This window comes from Mercenaria mercenaria, unplaced genomic scaffold (assembly GCF_021730395.1).
Source record: "Mercenaria mercenaria strain notata unplaced genomic scaffold, MADL_Memer_1 contig_3784, whole genome shotgun sequence".
Lineage (NCBI taxonomy): Eukaryota > Metazoa > Mollusca > Bivalvia > Venerida > Veneridae > Mercenaria > Mercenaria mercenaria.
The window spans coordinates 1-23,068 of record NW_026461957.1 but is presented as its reverse complement, the minus strand read 5'-3'; the positions used below and the strand labels follow the sequence as shown (position 1 = coordinate 23,068).

Below are 23,068 nucleotides of genomic sequence, written 5' to 3'. Positions count from 1 at the left end.
TGTTCTGTGAGGGGTCGGACCCCCTCTGATAAAATTGGCTTGATCCGCACATGCTTTCTTTGTTGAGTTTAACGTCGCATCGACACATATGTCATATGCCGATTTCCCAGCTTATTGTTGAAGACCCCGGGTGCACCCCCATGCTTTATTTCATCACAAGTGGAGAAGTGTGATTTAGTCCTATGGCATGGCCAAAAGCCTTAAATAAGATAAAATATTTAAATAAAATAGGCTTATTGCTCTGTCTGTTAAGTATTTGGAATTATGTTATTGAATTCATCACCTTTTCGTACCGATAACGTAAAAAGTACCGAGCTGTGGTAAAACTTGTTATAGCCCTATGCCTCATTTTTCACTTCGGTCTTCGGTCTATGTCAGGCATATTAATAGTTTTTTGGGTTTTTTTTTTTTTGCAATATGTTATACCACAACAGTCCTTCAATTTGTCTTAAGAAACGTAATAAATCTTGAAATAAACATTGACTGTTGAAAGTTCTTATTTGCTCTGTGCCCTATGTATGTTCTTTCCTGAAGGCAGATACTCTCAGTGCCATAGGCTAGCCCCAGCCACTGTCTTAGTTGCGTATCGCGGATACACAGAAAGCCAAACGTAATTGTGTTTGCAGCAAATCTTCCGAATTACTTTACACCCATATAAATAATACTTCAGATTAAGCAATGTTTGTATTTAAGAAGGTTAAACATGCAAATATCTATTCAGTTGCCAATAGTTGCCTATTAAGTAGAAGCTTTGATATTACTTTGCTTTATTGATTGCAACTGAGTTATCAAACGTAAACATATTTTACGGCTATTTAGATATTTCTGTGCGTTAAATGAAAGGGAGATAATTCAAGACTCACTTCAATTTCCAGTAAAGCAAATTTATCTGCCTTTATGTATTCAAATGCATTTTACCTCGATAAACAGGTGAATCGATTTGTTTACTGGTGGGCAATAGCTGCATGTATATAGACATAGGTGTATACTTAGCCAAACTCAGAGAGTCTGTCTTTAGTAAATGATGATTCTCTAAACTCATTCAAAAGCGATTTTGTTTAGTTTTAGAGGTAACTTATTTAAAGAAAGACGTGTGCACCATTTTAGGAACACATTTCGTATTGTGAAATACAGAGCTGGGGATATGACCACATAGACAGGCGGGGAGAAGAGGTAGAGTCCTGGCAAGATGATCACAACTTGTTGCTGATCAACAACCCCGACGACCAGGACACTTTCTATTCCAGACGTTGGCACACCACTTCCACTCCTGATCTTGGTTTCTGCACTGAAGATATCCACAAGAACATTGCAAGAGAAGTAGGACAGCAACTAGGCGGTAGCAATCACCGTCCTGTTTACCTCACCTTGCAATACAGGACCATACAGGAACCAAGCTTACCTCGCTGGAACTACAAAAAGGCTAATTGGAAAAAATACAGAGAGCTTACACATGAAACCAGCAGACAGATTCGAACTGAAGGCAGGGCCATCAACAAAGTCACAAAGGACTTCAATGCAGCCCTACTCCAGGCAGCCAAAAATGCATTCCTAGAGGTTCCAGGAGAGATTACAAGCCATACTGGAACAAGGATCTAGAGGGCCTTTAGGAGGAGTCGCAGAAGCCAGGCGAAAGGCTGAAACACAACCGTCCCAAACCAAAAACATAAAACTCCAAAAGGTAAGGGCCAAGTTTCTGAGATAAAAAATCCAGGCCAGAAGAGAGAGCTGGAAAGAAAAAACTGCCTCACTCAATTTAGAAAGAGACAGTACAAAGCTTTGGAAACTTACACGGCAACTGAATGATGAAGGCGGAAGCAAAAGAGGCACCACATCTGTAAACGAAAATGGTTCTCTGCTGACTGGAAAACAGGCTTCAAATAAGTTTGCTGAAAACTACGAAAAAGAAAAGTAAGCAACATCACAGTCAACAGAGGACGGCAAAGAGAAGTTAGAAGGGAGGAAAGGGAGAGAAGATCCAAAAAGTCCAAGGAAGATGGAAACAAGCCTCACACTAAAGGAACTACTTACAGCACTGAAGAAGCTCAAGGCCAAGAAATCACCAGGACCAGACCACATCACCAATGAGATGCTGACACATATGGGACGTTTTGCTACGAAAACCCTTCTAGATGTCTTCAATCTGAGCTGGAAGGAGGGGAAACTTCCACAGGTCTTGAGAGAGGCGATCATGGTACCTATCCTAAAACGTGGAAAGGACAAAAAGAAAGTAGCCAGCTATCGCCCTATTAGCCTCACCAGCACAGTGGGGAAGACCATGGAAAGCATCATAAACCAACGTATGAAGTGGTACTTGGAAAGTAACAATATCTTGGCCCACAGGCTGGCTTCAGGTCATTCTGGTCAACAGAGGATCAAACAACATACCTTGCACAAGAAATCGAAAATGCCTTTCAGGCAAAAATGGTTACTCTAGTGACATGGGTAGACCTTCAGAGAGCATTTGACAAGGTATGGGTGGATGGTCTTCTGGTGAAACTACAGAGGAATGGTGTTGGAGGCACCATGTACAGATGGATAAAGTCCTATCTCTTCAACCGAAGGGCTAGAGTGAACCTTGATGGAACCTCTAGTCATAAGTTTCTGCAGAGAGTTCCCCAAGGAGGACTACTCTCTCCTACTTTCTTTCTTCTCTTCATCAATGATCTGGTGGCTGAACTTCCAAGAGGAGTCAAAGCTGCTCTCTACGCAGATGATTCGGTACTTTGGTGCTCAGAGGAATATGCAACAACTGCTAACTACAGGATGCAAGAAGCCACAGACAGGCTTTCAGCCTGGGCAGAAGAATGGTGTGTTCAGGTCAACACTGAGAAGTCCTGCACAACCCTGTTTTCACTGTCACCAAAGCAGACAGATGCTGGCTATATTAAGATTTGTGACACCCCACTTGCAGAAGTGGAGGAGGCAACAAATCTGGGAGTAACGTTCGACAGGCGCTTTACATGGAAGGCACATCTAACCAACGCAGAAAGCAAGGCACGAAAAAAGCTTCCCATTCTACGGAAACTTACTGGTACAAACTGGGGAGCACACGAAAACATACCCAAGACAGTATACCTTGGGACCATCAGACCCATCCTAGAGTATGGCTCCTCAGCTTGGATAACAGCAGCCAAGACAAATCAGCAGAGGTTAGACAAGGTGCAAAATCAGGCTCTTAGGATCATCACAGGAGCACTGAAATCAACACCCATTAAGGCCATGGAAGACGCTACCGCCATCCCTCCACTTGCCAAGAGAAGAGAGTCCAAAACTCTGGTACAAACCTGCAAATACCAATACCTTCCAGATCATCCCATGAAAGCCAAATTAGAAGGGCTTACCAAAAATCGTTTAAAAAGAGGCAGCTTTGCACATGAAGCCAAGAAGTTCAACAAAACCTTTGCAGAGCATCTTGGACAACCCACTACTCACTTCACTGTTCAAGATCTACCAGAGCCATGGAAACATGACGAATCCAACCTGACTATACGTACCAATGTTCCTGGACCAAACTATCCTTTACACAGGTCATGATCCAAGACACATATCCGTCAGAGACATGGACACATGTGTACACAGACGGCTCAGCCTCAGCTGCAATAAAAGACGGAGGATCTGGCATCTTCATAATGTATACCTCGGGAAGATCAGAGACAAATAGTATCCCAACCGGAAGGCACTGTACCAACTATAGAGCAGAGGTTGAGGCCATCAAACAAGCTATTAAACTCATTGAGGAGTCTCCAGAGAGCTGCCCCAACGTGGTTATCTTCACGGATGCTCTGTCAGTACTCCAAGCACTGGAAAATTCCAAACAAACATCCATCTCCAGGGCACTGTTCAGTCTATGCAAAACAAGAGTTGTGTCCTTACAATGGATACCTGCACACTGTGGTGTACCTGGAAATGAGAATGCAGACAGATTAGCCAAGCTTGGAGCTACAGATAACCAGCCACAAAATGCCATTACTCACGAGGAGAAGGTGACAATGATCAAAGCACTTACAAAGCCAAGGCCAACCAAGGATGACTACCACCTACTAGAAAGATGGGAACAAGTCATCATCTTTAGGCTCCGCACAGGACATAACAGGTTAAATGCCCACATGTGCACAAAGCTTAAATTGTCTCCCTCTCCGATGTGCCCCTGTGGTCTGGAACAGCAAACTGCTGAGCACATTCTGCAGAGATGCCCACGTCTGGAAAACCAAAGAAAAAGTGTGTGGCCAAACAGCACCCCAATGAAAACCAAAGTGCACGGCAAGAAGGAGGACCTGAAGAAGACAGCATCCTTCATTGCTGGATCAGGGGTGACAGTGTAGGCGGTGAACGCCAAGAAGAAAAAGAAGAAGAAGATTGTGAAATACATTTTCCCAAGAACAATGCCAGTGTTGTGTAAAGTTTTGTAAAGACACATCGACACAATTTTATGTCATTATGGCTGAAGTCTTAACGGTGGAGGAAGATCCCGGATTATTTCCGGTACAGTAGGGCGCCAGGATCATACGACCGAAACGACGGATATTCTGTAGACCATCTGGATAGCTTCTTTGCACGTAAGCATTCTACAACATAGACGAAGTTTGAAGCCACATTCAGGTGACTTGTAACTGACTACAAAAGCGCAGATACCTTAACCACATGACCCACATAAACAAACAAGTTAAAAATTGCTGCAAGATGCAGCAAATAGATGTTCGCACGGCCAAAAAAATCTTCTGTATCTGTGAAGGTATATTTCACCAAAGATGCATGATAGTGAAAGTGGAATGATAGAGAATACAGAAGAACAACCAGAAAGTGCAGCTGTTAAAGCTAGAGCTATAAATGTGTCGTACTGCTACTCATCCAAGATTTAAAACCTTGTCACCTGAAGAAATTAAAAACAAGAGGGTCAAGATGGCACTAGGCCGCTCACATGCGAAACACATTATAACAGTGTAAATATGTTTGACCTAATGATTTCATGGAAACAAATATTCTGGCCAATTTTAATTAAGATTGGACCAAAAATGTGATCTCTTGAGTTTAGACAAGTATTTTCTTAGATATGACCTTATGACCTAGATTTTGACCTCAGATCACCCATATTAAACTTGACTTAGATTTTATCAAGGCAATTATTCTGACCAAATTTCATTAAGATCAACTGAAAAATACAGCCTCTATCGCATACACAAGGTTTTTCTTTGATTTGACCTATTGACCTAATTTTTTACCCCAGACGACCCATTTTCAAACCTGGCCTAGATTTATCAAGGTAATCATTCTGACAATATTTCATGAAAATCAGTTAAAAAATACAGCCTCTATCGCATACACAAGCTAAATGTTGACAGACAAACGACAGATGCCGGACATCGAGTGATCACAAAAACTCAGCATTGCTCAGGTGAGCCATAAAAAAGTACAAATATGCCCGCAAGACTAAACAAAATGGTGGGGGAATAAATTTATTTCAAGGTGAATACTGTATTACAGCAATATAGGTAAACAAAATGTATTTTCATATTTTATCTGTAAATCTTTTATAAAAACTGGAAAAAGTTAACTTCACAACGCAACAGTTTGCACAGCCAGACCAGGATTCGAACCTTGAACCTGCCCAAAACACAAATTACCATACGTAATTTTCTCAATTTTGGGTTGCTCTGCCAATTGAGCTATCTGGGCAGTGGAACTGCAATATGCTAACAATAACATTTAAGATAATTTTTCGATTTCTGGTTTTTAAAGCTGAAAGGGAGCATTAAAACGTGAAGAAAATGGTAATGGGGATTTTAGTAATCATTCAAGTTTTCTACCAAATCAACTCTGCATATTAGCTGATTTACCACATTTTTTCTATTGAGTTTTCTGAAATTCTCCCAAAAATATTAATTAAAATCCACTTTTAATATTTAACAAGCATTGTCACAAATAAATACAAATTAGGTTAGAAAAAAAGGTTTGCCTCCGGTATACCGACCTACCCTTAATTTCTGGCCGGACCCTATTTTTTTTCATTGCCTCATGGAAGTTGTTCTTTTTTCAAATGTTTTAACAAAAAGGTGAAAAATCTGCATTTTATATGCTTTAAACATTGTCAGTGATGTTAGAAATCAATTTACTCAAGGATAGCAGTTTCTTAAAATTTCTAGCAAAATTCCAAGTACTTTCCAAGAGTAGACACATTGCTTCTATGCCCCCACCCCCACTCACTCCCTTTCGAAGAAGGAGGGGTAGATTCTATATTGTTTTGCAGATGTCGGTCGGTCTGTCGGCTGGAATGTAGACCAATCAGTTTCCGTTTAACTCAAGAACGATTGACCCTAGGATCATGAAAGTCGACAGGGAGGTTGGTGATGACCAGCAGATGGCCCCTATTGATTTTGAGGTAAGTATGTCAAAGTTCAAGTTCCAAGTGACCCTGAACAGTTAACCGGTTTCCGGTTGATGAGTCAAGAACGCTTGGGCCTAGGATCATGAAAGTTGACAGGAAGGTTGGTCATGATCAGCAGATGGCTCCTGTTGATTTTGAGGTCAGTTTGTCAAAGATCAAGGTCACAGTAACCCGGAAAAGTTAAACGGTTTCCGGATGATAACTCAAGATTGCTTGGGTCAAAGATCATTAAAGATGAAGGGAGGTTGGTCATCACAAGCAGATGATCCCTATTAATTTTTGAGATCAGTAGGTCAAAGGTCAAGGTCACAGTGACCAGGAACAGTAAAATGGTTTCTGGGCGATAAGAAGGCTTGGGCCTAGGATCAGGAAAATTGATAGGAGATTGATCATGACCAGCAGATGACCCCTATTGATTTTGAGGTCATTAGATCAAAGTTTAAGGTCACATTGGCCAGAAACAGTTAAACAGCTTCTGGAAGACAACTTGAGAACGCTTTGGCCAAGGGTCATGAAAGATAACAGAGAAGTTCAACATGACCAGCAGATGACCCCAATTGATTCTGAGGTCAGTAGGTCAAAGGTCAAGGTTACAGTGACCCGGAACATTTAAACCGTTTCCAGATAATTACTTGAGAAATATATTTTCCGTCGGTCAAGCGAAGCGAATTAGGCGGGAAATATTTTCCTTGAATAGGTATAGATCTTTTGTTGTATCAGGCCAATCAAAATCTTGTTTTGATGGTTGTTTTGTTGGTAGCCTTAGTAACGCTGGTAAGGCAAGTTATCGTGCCGATTGTTGTGATTTGTATGGTCATTCAGCTTTGGGCACCTATGCTTACAAACAGATTATTTTTTGCTAGTCATAGATCACAAACAACAAATCTGACTACGCTCTGGAGGTGTTAGAGGAAACTGCTGGTAAATTGCACAAACGTAAAAAAACTTATCCGAATTGCCAATACGTCAGAAGGGGGCTGGGAAACGGTTCGACAATACCAGGCGAATCCTGTAGCCAGCGACAGTGACGATGAATCTAAGATTTCCAAGGCGGAAAACCGTGCTCTCCGCAAACGCAAGCGATTTCAATCGAAAAAATCGCCGAATGACGCACCTGGGAAAAGCACAACGCACTACTGTTGGGAGTATTAGGAGCGTTCCATTTCCTCAATGAGGTATGCAGCCATCAACGTCAGGTACCTTTCCGGGAGTCAACAGTTCTCTCGGGACGTCTAATTTTCGTCCCTACACAATGAAGACGTTTGGAAGTTGCTTCGCCTGCGGAGACTTCACGCACTACAGAAAAGATTGTCCTTAGGTACATGTCAGGTTCCTTCTACAAGCAGAGTCAATCAGCCATCGATGTCACCCAGAGCAGAAAATGAGTCATCAGTTTTGACAGATGAGTATTCTATTTTTAGATGTAATTGTTATGATTTACACGGTGACAGATTTACGCATGAATATTTTGAGTATGAACAGGGTCAAAAGGCAATAATTGTTAAAGATAGGTTAAAACAGTGTTATGATTTTTGGCATAAGATTGGTGCTAATGATTTTATACTGGATACAATCAAAAGTGGGTATAAAATTCCATTTTATTCTATGCCACCTGCTTGCATTTTAAAAAAAAATAACTGGTCGGCTTTACAAGAACGTAGTGTTGTACAAGAAGCAATAAATGATTTATTATTGAGGGATTCAATTGAAAAGTGTGAAAAAATTCCTGCTGTTGTTAACCCGTTAACCATTTCAGTACAGTCTTCTGGGAAGAAGCGTTTGATACTTGATTTAAGACATGTCAATAAGCATTTATTTAAACAGTCTGTAATATATGAGGACATTAGAATCGTACTCAATTATGTTCGACCCAATTGCTATATGTTCAAGTTTGACATTCATTCTGCGTATCATTTCATATCTATTTTTCCCCCGCATACTGATTATTTGGAGTTTTCATGGACTGATGACATGGGAAACACTATGTTTTACAAATTCTTGGTGCTCCCTTTTGGAATTAGCACAGCTTCGTACATATTCACCAAATTAACAAGACCATTAATTGCTAAATGGAGGGGTGAAGGAAAGATGAAAGTTATGTTTTTAGATGACGGTTTTGGTTGTGAGAGAGATTTTTTGAGTTGTTCAGATGTTGCTGTCTCGATAAAAAATGACCTTTTTGAATCCGGGTTTGTTCCAAAAGCAGATAAATCTTTATGGGTTCCTGTGCAAATTATAGAGTTTCTTGGTAATACTCTTGATAGCACCATAAATAGTATTTATATACCAGATAGAAAAATACAGAAAGCATTAAATACTCTTTCAGAGATAGAAAATTCGCTAAAGAAACACAGACGAGTTCATGTGAGAAAATTGGCTAGTTTTGTTGGACAAATTTTCTCCATGTCGGTTGTTATAGGTCACTTTTCTCAAATAATGACTAGGTACCGGTATTTGAGTATAGATATAGCCGCGTTACAATCGTGGGCATCTTATATACAATTAAGTTGTGGTAGAATGACTCAACTTAAATTTTGGAAAGAAAATTTACAAGTATTGAACATGAGTAAGATTAATGTTGAAGATTTTTTCACTAAAATAGTATTTAGTGATGCCTCCGGAACGGGATTTGCCGGTTATGAGGTAAAAACTGTAAATGGTGTCGCTCAATGTCGGTGGACAAATGATGAACAGGTTCGATCCTCTACTTGGAGAGAACTTACAGCAGTTTTCAGAGTTATGCAGTCCATTGTACATGTTTTACGAGGATACAAGGTTAAGTGGTTTTCTGATAACCAGGCTGTTAGCAGCATTGTTAAAAAGGGTTCGATGAATGTTGAGTTGCAAACAATTGCATTCAGTATATTTACATACTGTTTAAAGAATAGTATTGTTTTAGATGTTGAATGGATTCCGAGGGAGGAAAATGAAAGAGCCGATTATCTGTCAAAGATTGTTGAAAAAGATGACTGGGGCATATCTTTTCATATTGTACGCTTGATCGAAAGCAAGTGGAGTAATTTAGAGGTTGACTGGTTCGCTTCAGCTCATAATAGTAAATTACCTGTATTTTATTCCCAGTTTTGGAATGAAGGGTGTTCAGGTGTGGATGCATTTTCGGAATTTTGGGGTGGTAAATTTGGGTTTGTGCCACCCATCATTACAGTTGCTAGGGTATTAAGAAAAATGCAGTCAGATAAAGCTAGTGGTGTATTGATTGTACCGTCATGGTCTTCGGCAAATTTTTGGTCGTTATTATGCGTGGGTGGCAGATTTATATCCAATGTTGTAGACTGGATCGAGTTGCCTACAAACAAAGAAAATTACACTACATGCATTAATGGCACAGGCATTTTCGGAAATGAAAACTTGAAGTTTAAAATGTTAGCACTACGAGTAATATTTTAGTAGTTGCATATCTCTGTACTGTTAAGATGCTAAATATGCATCAGTATATGGCGTGGCTGCCTTTATAATTGCTATAAGGCATATATACATTTGTCTGTTTAGTCTGAGAAGCCTTGATAATATGTGTATTGATGTTAAAATATTTTTTCACAGAAATGTGTATTAATTTGGATTATTGCGCAAGTATAGATCTTCTATTTGCATGTTATGCTAAAGTTTTAATATAGTTTAATATTATTTAGACACAAAAACGTAGCAGTGTCTGTTATTCATTGGCATTTATACCTTTAAAGCCTTTTGTCGGCTGTATATTCCCTTTATGGAGGCTGACAAGCTATGATAATATGTGAAGAAAAAGAATATTGCACATTATTTTATTATAATAATTTTTATTTGTATATTAACGAACGTACTCTTTATTTAAATATGTTTTTTTCAGTGTTTCTCGGACGAAATAGAAGATTTACCAGATGTTTTGGTCGGTAAGGTGACCTGGATCCCAGAACTACTGAAGGATGCTCGTGCCGACACTACCACCAAATGTTACAACCGAGGTTTTATTCGGTGGAGGAAATGGGCATTGAGTAATTCTTTGGGAGAAAAGGACATCTGTCCGGCCAAGCCATTTATTTTTGGTATATATTTGTGTTCTATCGTTCAATATTCAAATTCATTCAGTGCTGTATCAAAATCATATTAATATAGTGTTAAATGGATGCATGATTTATATGGCTTGACATCGCCTACTGATTCATCGTTAGTAAAAAACATATAAGAAGCTGCTAAACGAAAGCTTTCTAAGAAAATTGTGAAGAAAGAACCAGTGACCCATGTTATGTTGCTTAGAATGTTCAATAGTCTTTATCAGGAAAACAATATCAAGAATCAGAGAATTATTTGCGCATGTTTGTTAGCATACGCAGGGTTTTTGAGAAGTGAAGAATTACTTAAGATTAGACGTTCCGATATAGTATTCCATTCCACATATATCAATATATTTATTGAATCAAGCAAAACTGACGTTTATAGAGATGGAAAATGAGGTAACAATTTCTTGCACAGGTACTATGTTGTGTCCTGTAGTAAATTTACAGCGATATTTAACATGGGTGAATGTTGACTCTGATTCTGACATTTATATATTTTGTGGAATGTCAAAATGCAAAAATGGATAAGTTAAGGGATATGGATAAACCCATTTCGTATACAACTTTGGGAGAACTGTTTATTGAAGCGTTTGAATATCATGTTTCGGATATTTCTAAATCGGATTTCATAGTTTACGCTCCTGGGGCGCAACTGCAGCCGCGAATAACGGCATTAAGGACAGACTTTTTGAGAGACATGGAAGGTGGCGTAGTGAAAACGCCAAAGATGGTTATATTAAAGACTGTTTATCTGAAAGACTTTCTGTTTCTCAGAATTTGGGTTTATAAACTTTGAATTAGATTTCAAGCACATGGTATTATTTTATAACTTATAGTTTCCCGTTCTTTGATTCACCGTGCCCAAGTGCTTATTAGATATTATACAATATATGAAGCATATTGTGTTTTTGTTCTTTTGGTACAAAGATCTGTGTAGGTTTAAGGAAATATATTTTCCGTCGGTTAAGCGAAGCGAATTAGGCGGGAAATATTTTCCTTGAATAGGTATAGATCTTTTGTTGTATCAGGCCAATCAAAATCTTGTTTTGATGGTTGTTTTGTTGGTAGCCTTAGTAACGCTGGTAAGGCAAGTTATCGTGCCGATTGTTGTGATTTGTATGGTCATTTAGCTTTGGGCACTTATGCTTACAAACAGATTATTTTTTAAATCTAAATCACGGGAAATTATTTGTTACTTTATTTAAAAATGTTTATATATATATAGACATGAGAAGTGAATGTTATGCATGTTCAATCATTGAATTGATATTTATGAATTGAATGGTATTTGAAGTTGTTACATGATTCATGTCAGTATTCTTTTTTATATGTAATGGATATGATATTATTGGAAGAAGAAACAATGTAAGCTAATCGTGCCCAAGTGCTCATTACATATTATACAATATATGAAGCATATTGTGTTTTTGTTCTTTTTGGTACAAAGATCTGTGTAGGTTTAAGGAACGCCTGTGCCTAGGGATCATGAAACTTGATAGAAAGGTTGCTCATGACCAGTAGATGACCCCAATAGATGTTGAGGTACGTAGGACAAAGGTCAAGGTCACATTGACCCGGAACAGTTAAATCCTTTCCGGACAATACCTTGAGAACGCTTGGGCCTAGGATCACTAAACTTTACAGGGAGGTTGATCATGACCAGCAGAAGACCCCCTGTAGATTTTGAGGTTAATAGGTCACATTGAACCTGAACAGTAGAACTTTTGTTGACAGTGAGCATATAATTTCTGTTCCTTGTGCAAATACTGAATGCATCAAGGGGACATTTCGTGTTCGATGAGCTCTTGTTTTTCACTTTGTCACATGCATGCTAACTTACGGTACTCAATATGTACCGTATGGTTGCTTCTATCTGTATCACGATACATATTGTATCGTGAGACTAACGTATCGTTACACCCCTAGCAGGGGCCCAGAAACCCATGGTTCCTAGATTTTGGGTTGTGCCCCTAAACAGTTGGAGAAAATGCCCATATACCTAATGTTAAACATTTATTTTTGACAGTCTGGGCCTACTGGCTTTCAAAACTCTAAATGCCGCTTTTTCATATTTTGTTTTTTCATAGATGCGGCTCCAGTCCGAATCCAGCATATAATCCAGGTGCGATGAAGTATCTTAAGCTAGTCTGGGTCCCTCTCCAAGACAGCGTGTCAAAAGTTCTGACGAGGTCTCAAATTAATAAATTAAAATGCCTAATGTTTCAGTAACTGCAGGTCATCATATGTTTATAAATAGCTTCATTAAATAATTAGAAAAACCTTACACAGCGCCACCTGCCAAAAGTAGATATGTACATGTCTGTGCCAAGGTCACGTGGTTTATTGATTACACTATTCCGTCTTTTTACATTTTAAACATGTTACTCTGACTGCAACTCACCTCTATAAGCCTATTAAAATGTGTAACTAAGCAAAACGTCTTTTAAAGCATGCTAGTTTATGTTTCCTATTGATAGTGTATCCCATCACTTAGGGTGACTCGCTGTGAGTTTGGTTTATTCTACAATTTAGATCAAAGCATTGGAATTGGCACTGAAAATGCATTGTTATCAAAACAAAATTGTTGGTAACAACTTACTTTGTTTTGGACAAAATTCACTTCAAATTTAAGAAATAATTTATAGCAAAACAGTGCTTTATCACTATTTATACACGATGGGCGGTTATACGTCTGGCATAATAATTTCACGAGGGCGCAGCTAATATGTTCATTATTGTAAAATTTATATCAAACATGATGGAACTGTTTCTTCGCGCAAGTATGGCACCAATAGTCGGTATTTGTTAAAACACTCCAGGACCGGAAACGGTAATACGTCTTGCAGCAGAATTCAGTTAGAGCGATAATTATTGCGAATCGTTCAGCAAAGCGAGTAACTATTTCAGTATGTGTATAAATTAATCAAAACATTTGTGCAATGTGATTTTTCGTTTAAAACATGTTATTAAGCAAAATATTTCATGAAATTTGAAAGCGCTATTTCTTGATGCGTACATGGCGCTAAATATCACGTTGACGTGACGTCAACATAACATCGTTGTGATGATTAAAGCATTGTTAGCCATATTAGAACATTTTATAAAGAATGACGATAATACACTGACTACACATTAATGTACTGCAAGAATGACATAATTTTCACTGCGCATGCGCGAATTACTTAAAAGGCAGAAAATGATCAAATTCTATTCAGTATAATGCACATTTCGCAAATATTGCAAAATATAAACCAGAAAGAACAGAATCAAATAATGTCAATTCCATAATTGTTGTGATTTCACGTTAGAATATTCACTTTCCGATTGTCAAACGAAAATTAAACAGAAAGTATGACTCGAAGAGAAAAAATTGACAAATCCGAACCCATGGCACATTCTTAAACCACCTCTATATGCCCGGCCCTGATGGGCCGTGCTATTATCAATGTTCTAAAAGTATCCGATGTTTAGTCATGAAACAGATGTAACAATTATATGTAGTGATAACGGATGCTTTTTCTTTTATAACATTGCAGAATCCCGACGGAGTAATTGTTCACTGACGAGCTGAGGAATTCTGAAATTGTTATAACACGAAATAAACATGCGCTTACGCTGTTCTAACATAAAACGTGCAAAAAAGGTATATGACTATATTGTCCCTCGGGGTCACCTTACAAAATCCACGAAAGCCGAATACAAAATCCAAGATCTAGCTACTTTTATTATATCCCCCTACTTTTTATTGTTGTTTTGTTAATGAACGAAATCTAAAATGTTTATCGATATTGAAATGTTATTATGTGCGCTATTTATAGAACTGTGTCAAGTCATGAATTTCTAATGAAAGTAGTCCGGCAACATACAATACGAAATGTATAATACGGAATTTTAAACATACAATAAGGATTATTTTCTGCCACTTCATATTTAATTGTGAAATACAAACCTATTTTTTTAAAGAATTTAAAGGTATATAATAAATATTCATATTAACTACTGCACCCAATTGTATAAAGCTTGGTTAAATTAACCCTGGGATAAACTCTAACCTTTGGTTATCTTTAACCAAATCTGGTTAGCTAACCAGTTTGGTTGACCAATTGTATAAACCAAGATAACCAAATGGTTAGTTAACCAAATTGGTTAAAATTAACCACTGGTTCCGGTGACGTTATTTTTGCGGAATTTGTCAAAGCAGAAGACAAAACAAAAACATGGAACCTCCAGCCTCCAAGAAACCTAGAGTCAGGGCCAAAAACTTTTCTATGTCGGAGGTGGAGGTGTTAAAGACCGCAGTTACAGATAACTTCAGTACAATTTCAGCAAAACACTGCAATGGAACAGGTGGAATCACAAAGAAAATTCAAGACAAAGTAAGTTTCAAAATGCAATTGACCAATTACCCCATGATCGCGAGATGTAGTGTAGATTTACACAGGTTCATCTCCGTAATCTAGCGTACGAAATGTCCTTTAATTCTTTTTTCAAAATGTAGACCAATGTTATTTTACTTAGTTTATTAGTTTTAATAGATTTCTAATCTCATGAAAGTGTATGCATGTTGTTTTAACTTTCGCTTTAATATCTTACTTTTTAGCCGCTTTATTTTTGTTATTTTCTGTATTCTTTGTTTGTCGGAAAATAGCTCATGAGCAAATGTTTTTTGTTAAAATTTATCCGACGTAATATAAAGATTCTTGTGACTTGTATCTTAAAATTTCAGGCCTGGGCGACCATCTGTGAAAAGGTAAACAGTGTCGGGAATGCGAAGCGGTCCTTCGCTGAAGTGAAGGAAAAGTGGCGTAACCTCACTAAAAAGGCAAAAACTGAGACCACCATGCAGAAAGTGTCCATGCAGAAAACCGGGGGTGGACCACCAGCACCATTGCCTGATCCACTCCTGGATGATATTGCTGGGTTGTTCTGTTCTTCAGCCTCCTTTCACGGGATGCCAGGAGCTACTGACTGTGAAACTGTCACGAAAAGTTTATGTGAGTATTGACAAAAGGCTATGTATATATTCAAATTATGTAAATTTCCGTTTATAATTCTAAAGAAAATCGATGTGTAAATGTAAACAGGCATAGAATCTAATGTTATTTAACCATTTAAACTTTAATAGTGTCAAATGTTAACTGATGCTGGCACCATCATCTATAAACAAATATTATTTACACGCACTATAGCAACAGCCAATCAAATTGAACATGGCAAGGTTATCTCCCTTGTACTTGAGGCTACCAGTGGGGTTTTTAAAACAACTGATTTTGCTAATTAAATTAAAGCATTAATGCTACCATGAATGATGAGAAAGAAATCTAAATGAACCGAAATTATTTATATATTAATACAAAAAATTATCATGGGACATCCTTGTCACCATAATATTTTCTATACTGTATGCTGCAGTAATGATATTTTTCTAAACTGGTAAGTTCCTTAATTACTTTAATATCTTAATACCAGGTCTAGATGAAGAGGATGCATATGCAGATGAAATTCCTAGTATGGTTATTAATGCTGAAGAGTTGAAGAAAGGAGATGAAAGTAAGTACCTGTAGAATCTAGATCAATTTCTTAAATGTAATTAAACTTTTATTACAATGTTGGTATCAATATATCTAGACTATACATTACAGTTAAACAACTTGAAACTTGAAACTTTAATAACCTTTGTTTCCCTTCAAAGTATGTGCAATGGATCAAAGAGCAAAATATATTTTCCTTTTTAATATCATATACAAAAGTTAGTAAGTTCAATATATAAGTTTTTCATTTTTCTTGAGCAATCCTTTGAATACTGATGTTTGTTTTGAATCAACTATTGAATATTTCAGTATCATCAGCAGCAAATTCAGCAGCACCAATTCAAGGCAGCAGGGCTTCAGCAGCACCATGCCCAAGCAGCAGTACTTCAGATAGAGGTAATTTTAATAAAAAAAATTTGAACTTCAATTGCAATTCATTTTTTTTTGCACCTTCAGATGCCATGATGAGAACTTATAAAAGCAGATTTTGAATTTTATGTGCAACACATGTACTGAAACTTGATGATGAAAATATATTTTACATAATTTTGTACAAAATTAAGCTTATTTTAAGAATACAAAGTATTTATTTGCAGTCTTGCATCCATTATATATAGTGTATACATCTTTGAAACCACTCTTCTTGTGGTTTCCTGTAAGAGTTTCAGTTTAAAGGCAAGTCCATTAATGATTGAGGCTGTAAGGAACATTGCTTCTCATTAATTTCAATATGATATCTTGAAACAAAAATTATTTTGCCTATTTGATAATCAGAAATGAGTTTCCAAATTTCAATTTTCATACTGCATAAATTTACAATCTGGAATGTGTGTATATGTAGTCCATATATATGTGACCTATGTGATATGGTAAGCATAACAAAACTGCCAATACTCTTTAAATACATGTTGACCAGTACAAATCTATATTCTGAGTGAGAAACTTTAATAACCTTTGTTTCCCTTCAAAGTATTTGTAATGGACCAAAGAGCAAAATATATTTTCCTGTTTAAATATCATTTACAAAAGTTAGTAAGTTCAATATATAAGGTTTTCATTTTTCTTGAGCAATCCTTATAAAAGCAGATATTGAATTTTATATGCAACACATGTACTGAAACTTGATGATGAAAATATATTTTACATAACTATGTACAAAATAAAGCTTATTTTAAGAATACAAAGTATTTATTTGCAGTCTTGCATCCATTTTATATAGTGTATACATCTTTGAAACCACTCTTCTTGTGGTTTCCTGTAAGAGTTTCAGTTTAAAGGCAAGTCCATTAATGATTGAGGCTGTAAGGAACATTGCTTCTCATTAATTTCAATATGATATCTTGAAACAAAAATTATTTTGCCTATTTGATAATCAGAAATGAGTTTCCAAATTCCAATTTTCATATTGCATAAATTTATATCTGGAATGTGTGTATATGTAGTCCATATATATCGTCTGCTTGGCGCAAAAAGTAGTCTAACTGACATTTTAAAAAATGTTCAGGAGAAGCAAAAAACAGATTTTTTCTTTTGTGGATAATCCTTTAAATATCTACCCATTTAATTCAAAAAGTGTATGATATGCTCATATTTTTTATATTTTTTGGAAATAATCATAAGTTAGAGCATAAATAATAAATTAAAGTATAATGCAGTTACACTGATGTGTGCTGAAATTTTTAAACGCAAAAACTCAGTTAAGCGCACTTAACCAAGTTTTTGCATTCAACTTTTGTGATTTAGGAGCAATATTCTGTATAAAAATTAAGTTCTGGAAATACAATTTTTAATGTTGTTATAATCTAATTGTGACAATTGTGAAAGTTCAAATGTTACTTGTTTCTTTTGCAATGTTTGCTTGAATGTGTAATAGAATAGTAATACTTTTGCGATAATTTAATTAAAGTTTTATTTACAATACAACAGAATTAATGTGTAGTGAAAATGATATTTTGTACATGTGAATAAACAATTTTTAAAAACAAATTTATATTAATTTGTTTAAATTGTTAGCAGTTTCAGAAATAATAATTAAATATTAAAACGCAAGATAAATGTTTAGACATCTCACACAATAATACAGACTGTCCTTTTTACACATGATTGTTTTCATTCTCTTAACTCATTACTATGATTAATTCATTACCAACTTCAACAACTTATTTCATAGTTAAATTCTATGTCATATGAAGCATAATTAGTGAAACAAGTCAGTAAATTCACATATTCCTTTTTATTTACCCATCACCAAGTAAATATGATCTTAAAAAACCCAAAAACTCAAATAAGCGCAAACAACTTGAGTGTGTAATCAACATGGCACAGAAGAGCCAAATGCAATTCTCAAAAATGTAGTACAGCACAGGTTATTCGTGGGGTAACATTCTGCAGAAGCGGCGGTAGGCCGGTGAAAAATATTCCTGTTACAGAGCCCCATCAAATCTTTATACTTGTCCAGAATAAACTTTGGGTGAAATTCTTCATTGTACAAGTACATCAGTTTAGACAGTTTAGCTCTTGTACATGGGTACACAATGACCATAATTTGTTCATCAACATCAAAGTCATATTTTATTACAACACTGTTTAGCTTCTCAAAATCTAGGTCTATCAATGTATATGCATCCATTTTATTTTTTCCCTATTTGTGTCAATATCAAGATTTTTAATTTTGGAAGCAATGTGTTTAAAGTTTAGTAAGTCATTTAATGTCATTTCAGTAACATAGTATGTTTTCCTTCTACGAGCCATTTGAACAGTGATTGCAAATTGAGAAGTAGTGTATAGAGAAATATTTTTGTTGAATGAACTGATTCATTCTCATTTCGGGTGAGGCCAGGGCCCGTATTCATAAAGAATCTTAGAATCACCTCTAAGATATTTCTTATCTTAATTTTTTAGACTTAGTTAAGAGATATTCTTAAGTTCTTATTCATAAAACGACTTAGAAAAATCTTAGCGAAAAAAGTATAAGAATATTTTTTTCTTAGTTTCATTTCTATGTCTATATTTAATACGAAATTAGGAAAGCCTGTCACAAGTTGAATTAAGCTTAATATTCTAATAAGTCTATACAGTAAATATGCAATCATGAAAAACTGTTAATTGCGGTCATTGGCGTCCATTCTATTTTTACTTTTCTAAGATAATTCTTAAAAGTTAAGATAAATGGCCACCTGTCTTAAATTTTAAGAGAAAAATCATCTACTTAAGATAATTTCTAAGCCAAATTTTGTTCTTAGTACAATTCTTAGGCAAAAGTGTTTCTAAGACACATTTTAAGCCAAAAATGAGAAAAACTTAGAAAATGTTGACTTCTAAGAGATATTTCTATCTAAGATTCTTTATGAATACGGGCCCAGGTTCTAAAATTTTGTGTTCAAGCTTTTGAAATCTAAAATGTTTCAGACTGTACCACAACATAGCAAAAACAATCTGTTTTGGTTCTGGCCAGTGCAATTGTCTTATTATGTAGTAATGCCGTTTCCAGCCATTCTTTTAAAAATAAAAAATTTAAAAACACACACAAGGCAATTTCGTTTGCCCCCCTGTTGCTACAGTTCATTCCATAATTGTAAATATTTGATTTTCTTGCATAATAAAACTGTGATTGAAATTATTTCAGATGGGGAACTACCTGTTGCAGGTCAAAGCAAACTGTAATATGTCCAGCATTAGCAGACAGTAATTTGTCACAAATTTTATGCTCTCTGGCTAAAACTTTATTTTTTTAAATGATATTCATACTGCTCTTTGTCACACTGAGGGTTTTTGAAATGATATATTAAATATTGTATGAAAGATATACCTATATGTGCAGATGGACTGGGGAACAAGGTTCTCATCCTGGGATTTTTTAGCATAAATATCAATCATTTTTGTGAGGTTTATATTCTTTTGTTGATGTTTTTCACCATTAAGGACGTATGCTAGAATTTGGTGCGAAAATTTTCCCAATAACAGAATTTCGCCCATCTCGTATACAGGGAATTCTAGCGTACGCCTTTAATGTGACTCAACCCTAGGAAAACTGTTTATACTCCTGAATATCAGTTAAAACTACTCGTGGAATTTTATTTGGCCGTTTTCCACGTGAATCTGCCCTGGTAATCCACCAGTACATATTTTCCTAAATTAATGTTGAGAATATTACGGCTCATTGTAATATCAAGTGTATCCAAGTAAACTTGCACTTATATTTTCCTTTGTACTGAAAATACACTGCCTTGAATGTTTTCACTTACTGTTACTTTTATTGATAATCCTTTTTCTATGATTTTATTAATAGTGTATGCAATGAATTCTGTCTGTTTCAGTCCCCAAAATTATGAAAAATGTTTTCTCCTTCTATGTGGGAAATGTTTGAGTGGATATGTGTTTTACACTCTGCTCCACAACTCCCCTTCAAAATTTTGCTTCATTTTATTTTCCCAATTGCGGTAACACCGTAACATAGTTTTTATCAGAGTTTTTTCGACTTTTAATGACATTTTGTTTCCATAAATTTTCATCATGTTTGCACTTACGTGATTTTCTAGGTTTTACATTTATGTCTTGTTCATTATGATTAGGGGAAGAATATGATTTTGCTGGACTTTTTTCAATGTCACTGAATTGTTCTTCAATAATTATTGTTAATGTATTTTCTGCATATAGTACACTTATTACACCAATTATTTAAAAAAAAAATTATTTGAATGCAAAAAGTAGGCTATGTGCACTTAGTCTACTTTTTGCATTAACAAGTTTCAATAACTGTAGCAAGAAATAAAAGCAAAAACTATACTAAGTGGACTTAGTACAGTTTTTGCACTTATCAAATTGGTATATGTAGTTAAGTGATTTTTCTTATTTTTCAAAAAGAATACTTAAAGACGTGAAATTTATAACAAAACTTATTTAGAATAATGAAATGGGATATTTATTAGTCAAAATTGCCAAAAAGTCAATTTTGATAAAAATGTCAGTTAAGTGACTTTTTGCGCCAAGCAGACGATATGTAACCTATGTGTAATGGTAAGCATAATAAAACTGCCAATACTCTTTAATACATGTTGACCAGTACAAATCTATATTCTGAGTGTATACAATTTGGTAGCTAATTAATCAAATCAATGGAAAAAAAAGGTTTAATTCCAGCTGACAGTTTTTACTATGTCAAGTAAAATGTATGTATTTTAAACAGCCTATAACATGTTTTCTTCCTTATTTCAGAGCCCCTTGTTTGTGACAAGTCTTCAAAACCTCAAAATGAACTAGTCAACCATTTCACAAAAATGTAGGTAACACATTCAAATATTTGCAGATTTGCAATTGTATATATAATTTTTCCAAAGTTCTTACTGTTTTGTAAGTTCTCTAAAATCACATTGATAATCCATGAATAATACCCAAGAATGTGGAATTTAGGTAAAACAGAAGTCCTCTAGATTAAACTTTAGTATGGTTTTCTTTAAATATTTTCTTAGCAGAAAATTCACCAAGTGAATAATGTATGTAACTCCATTTTAAAGTCACAAAACTGAGCGATTCTGCCAGCCTCTAAATATCAGGTGTCATTCATATCTGGAGATAGACAGCTTACTTTGAAGGAAGGAGTGAAGGAAACTTTCACCTCATTTCAATTCTGAGGGTCATGCATGATTGTTATGTGCCATTCAAGTGTAGAAAACACAATCTTAACATGAACACTGCATAAATTCATGTATATTCATTTATTGTAACAGGCCACAGAAAAGTCTTAAAGAGCTACAAATGGAGTTCTACACAGTCTCTATACAAAATGAGAGGGAAAAGTTCAAACTCATACAAGAACAGACAGCCTTATGCAGAGAACTTAGAGAGAACATTCCGAAGTTGTCCTTAGTCTTGGATACATTGTGTACAAAAAAAGATGAAGAGTGACTTTTATATTGACATGAATACATTGTTTACTTGTTTGACAGTTTAAATTTTATCTGTACTTATTTCAGTATAAGCTGAAGTGCTCAACATGAATAAAAATCTGCTGTAATCAGATACTTTTGTGTTTTTCAAAACTATTCAATGAGTTAGTGATGAACTGAATAAGAGAAAGAAACAAGCAATGAAACAATTTTCAGATTTTATTTCCTTGTAATGCAATATGCTGTATGCATAGCAGAAATCACAGTCACTCCAGAACATGTTAAAAAAGGTGTTGGTCACATAATTTCCGACTCCACGGCCATCCTGAGGTCCCTGGTATTGGTCTGGCTGAGGCTGCTCATCATCATCTTGAGGCTCCTGTGGCTCAGGTTCATTCCAAAGTATGGCCAGGTTATGGAGGAATGCACAGGCCACAATCACTCTACTGACCTTTGCTGGTTTCATTCGAACCTAAATGTACAGTTTCAATTGTTCATTTATCATTATTTTGATCTTAAAACACAAATCTATAGTATTGCGTTATAAGCAGGCAGGCAGAAAGTTCTGGAAGTTTAACCCTAACAAGTAGTTCAAAGATAAATACATTTTTTAAAGAAAATATTCTAAACCACAAAATAATGATACAGTGAAACACCGCTCGCTCGAGGTCGCAAGGGGATGAGCAAAATGCTCGAGTTATCCATGGTTTCGAGCGACCCAAATATTGACCAACATACGAAGAAAATTGAAGTTTGTTTTACCAATTGTCATCGAGACCATTGCAGAGGAAACGGTGATGCATAATAATAACATACTCGTGACATTTTCAAAAGACGTACTACAAACGTCGTTTATGATACAGTCTAACCTGTACTAACGGTCACCTCCGATCAGCGGTCACCTCCGTTCAGCGGCCATTTTATGACGCCCCCGACGGATTTTCCTCTATTTTATCACTTTATTCAGCGGCCACCTGCCGTCCGCGGCCAGCGGCCACCGAAATTGCCTCCCGACCGCCGTTTTTGACCCCTTTCAGCGGCCATTTTTCTTCCAAAACCAATTATTTTTAGGCAATAATCGCCGAAGATACCCGATTTTGAGAAGCACGTGGTTGCTAAGTTTCGCGGGACTTCACCACAGGAACGACAAAATGACATGAGCTTCTCAATTAAAACTGATAACCAAAGGTGTAATCCCCTTTTGTTATGATC

General features: G+C 36.1%; 3 protein-coding genes across 4 annotated transcripts; all 3 read left to right on the top strand.

Moving 5' to 3' along the window:
- Positions 1 to 3,533: 3,533 nt before the first annotated feature.
- LOC128553399 (uncharacterized) lies at positions 3,534 to 4,325 on the top strand. Its single transcript, XM_053534542.1, has one exon. The coding sequence runs from the start codon at positions 3,534 to 3,536 to the stop codon at positions 4,323 to 4,325; it is 792 nt and encodes a 263-aa protein (XP_053390517.1).
- Positions 4,326 to 14,618: 10,293 nt separating this feature from the next.
- Positions 14,619 to 15,445, top strand: LOC128553398 (uncharacterized). Its single transcript, XM_053534541.1, has 2 exons — positions 14,619 to 14,816; positions 15,167 to 15,445. Exons 1-2 carry the CDS (start codon positions 14,658 to 14,660, stop codon positions 15,443 to 15,445), a joined length of 438 nt encoding a protein of 145 aa, XP_053390516.1. The 5' UTR covers positions 14,619 to 14,657.
- Positions 15,446 to 15,983: 538 nt separating this feature from the next.
- Positions 15,984 to 21,888, top strand: LOC128553400 (uncharacterized). 2 transcript variants are annotated; one of them, XR_008369339.1, is made up of 4 exons: positions 15,984 to 16,026; positions 16,281 to 16,367; positions 21,186 to 21,249; positions 21,698 to 21,888. XR_008369339.1 is itself a non-coding variant. In XM_053534543.1 (3 exons), the coding sequence occupies exons 1-3, from the start codon at positions 16,247 to 16,249 to the stop codon at positions 21,873 to 21,875; spliced, it is 363 nt and encodes a 120-aa protein (XP_053390518.1). In that variant the 5' UTR covers positions 16,204 to 16,246; the 3' UTR covers positions 21,876 to 21,888. The 2 variants fall into 2 exon arrangements, 1 of the variants encoding a protein (XP_053390518.1); XM_053534543.1 differs by lacking the exon at positions 15,984 to 16,026 and having other exon boundaries at positions 16,204 to 16,367.
- Positions 21,889 to 23,068: the final 1,180 nt, after the last annotated feature.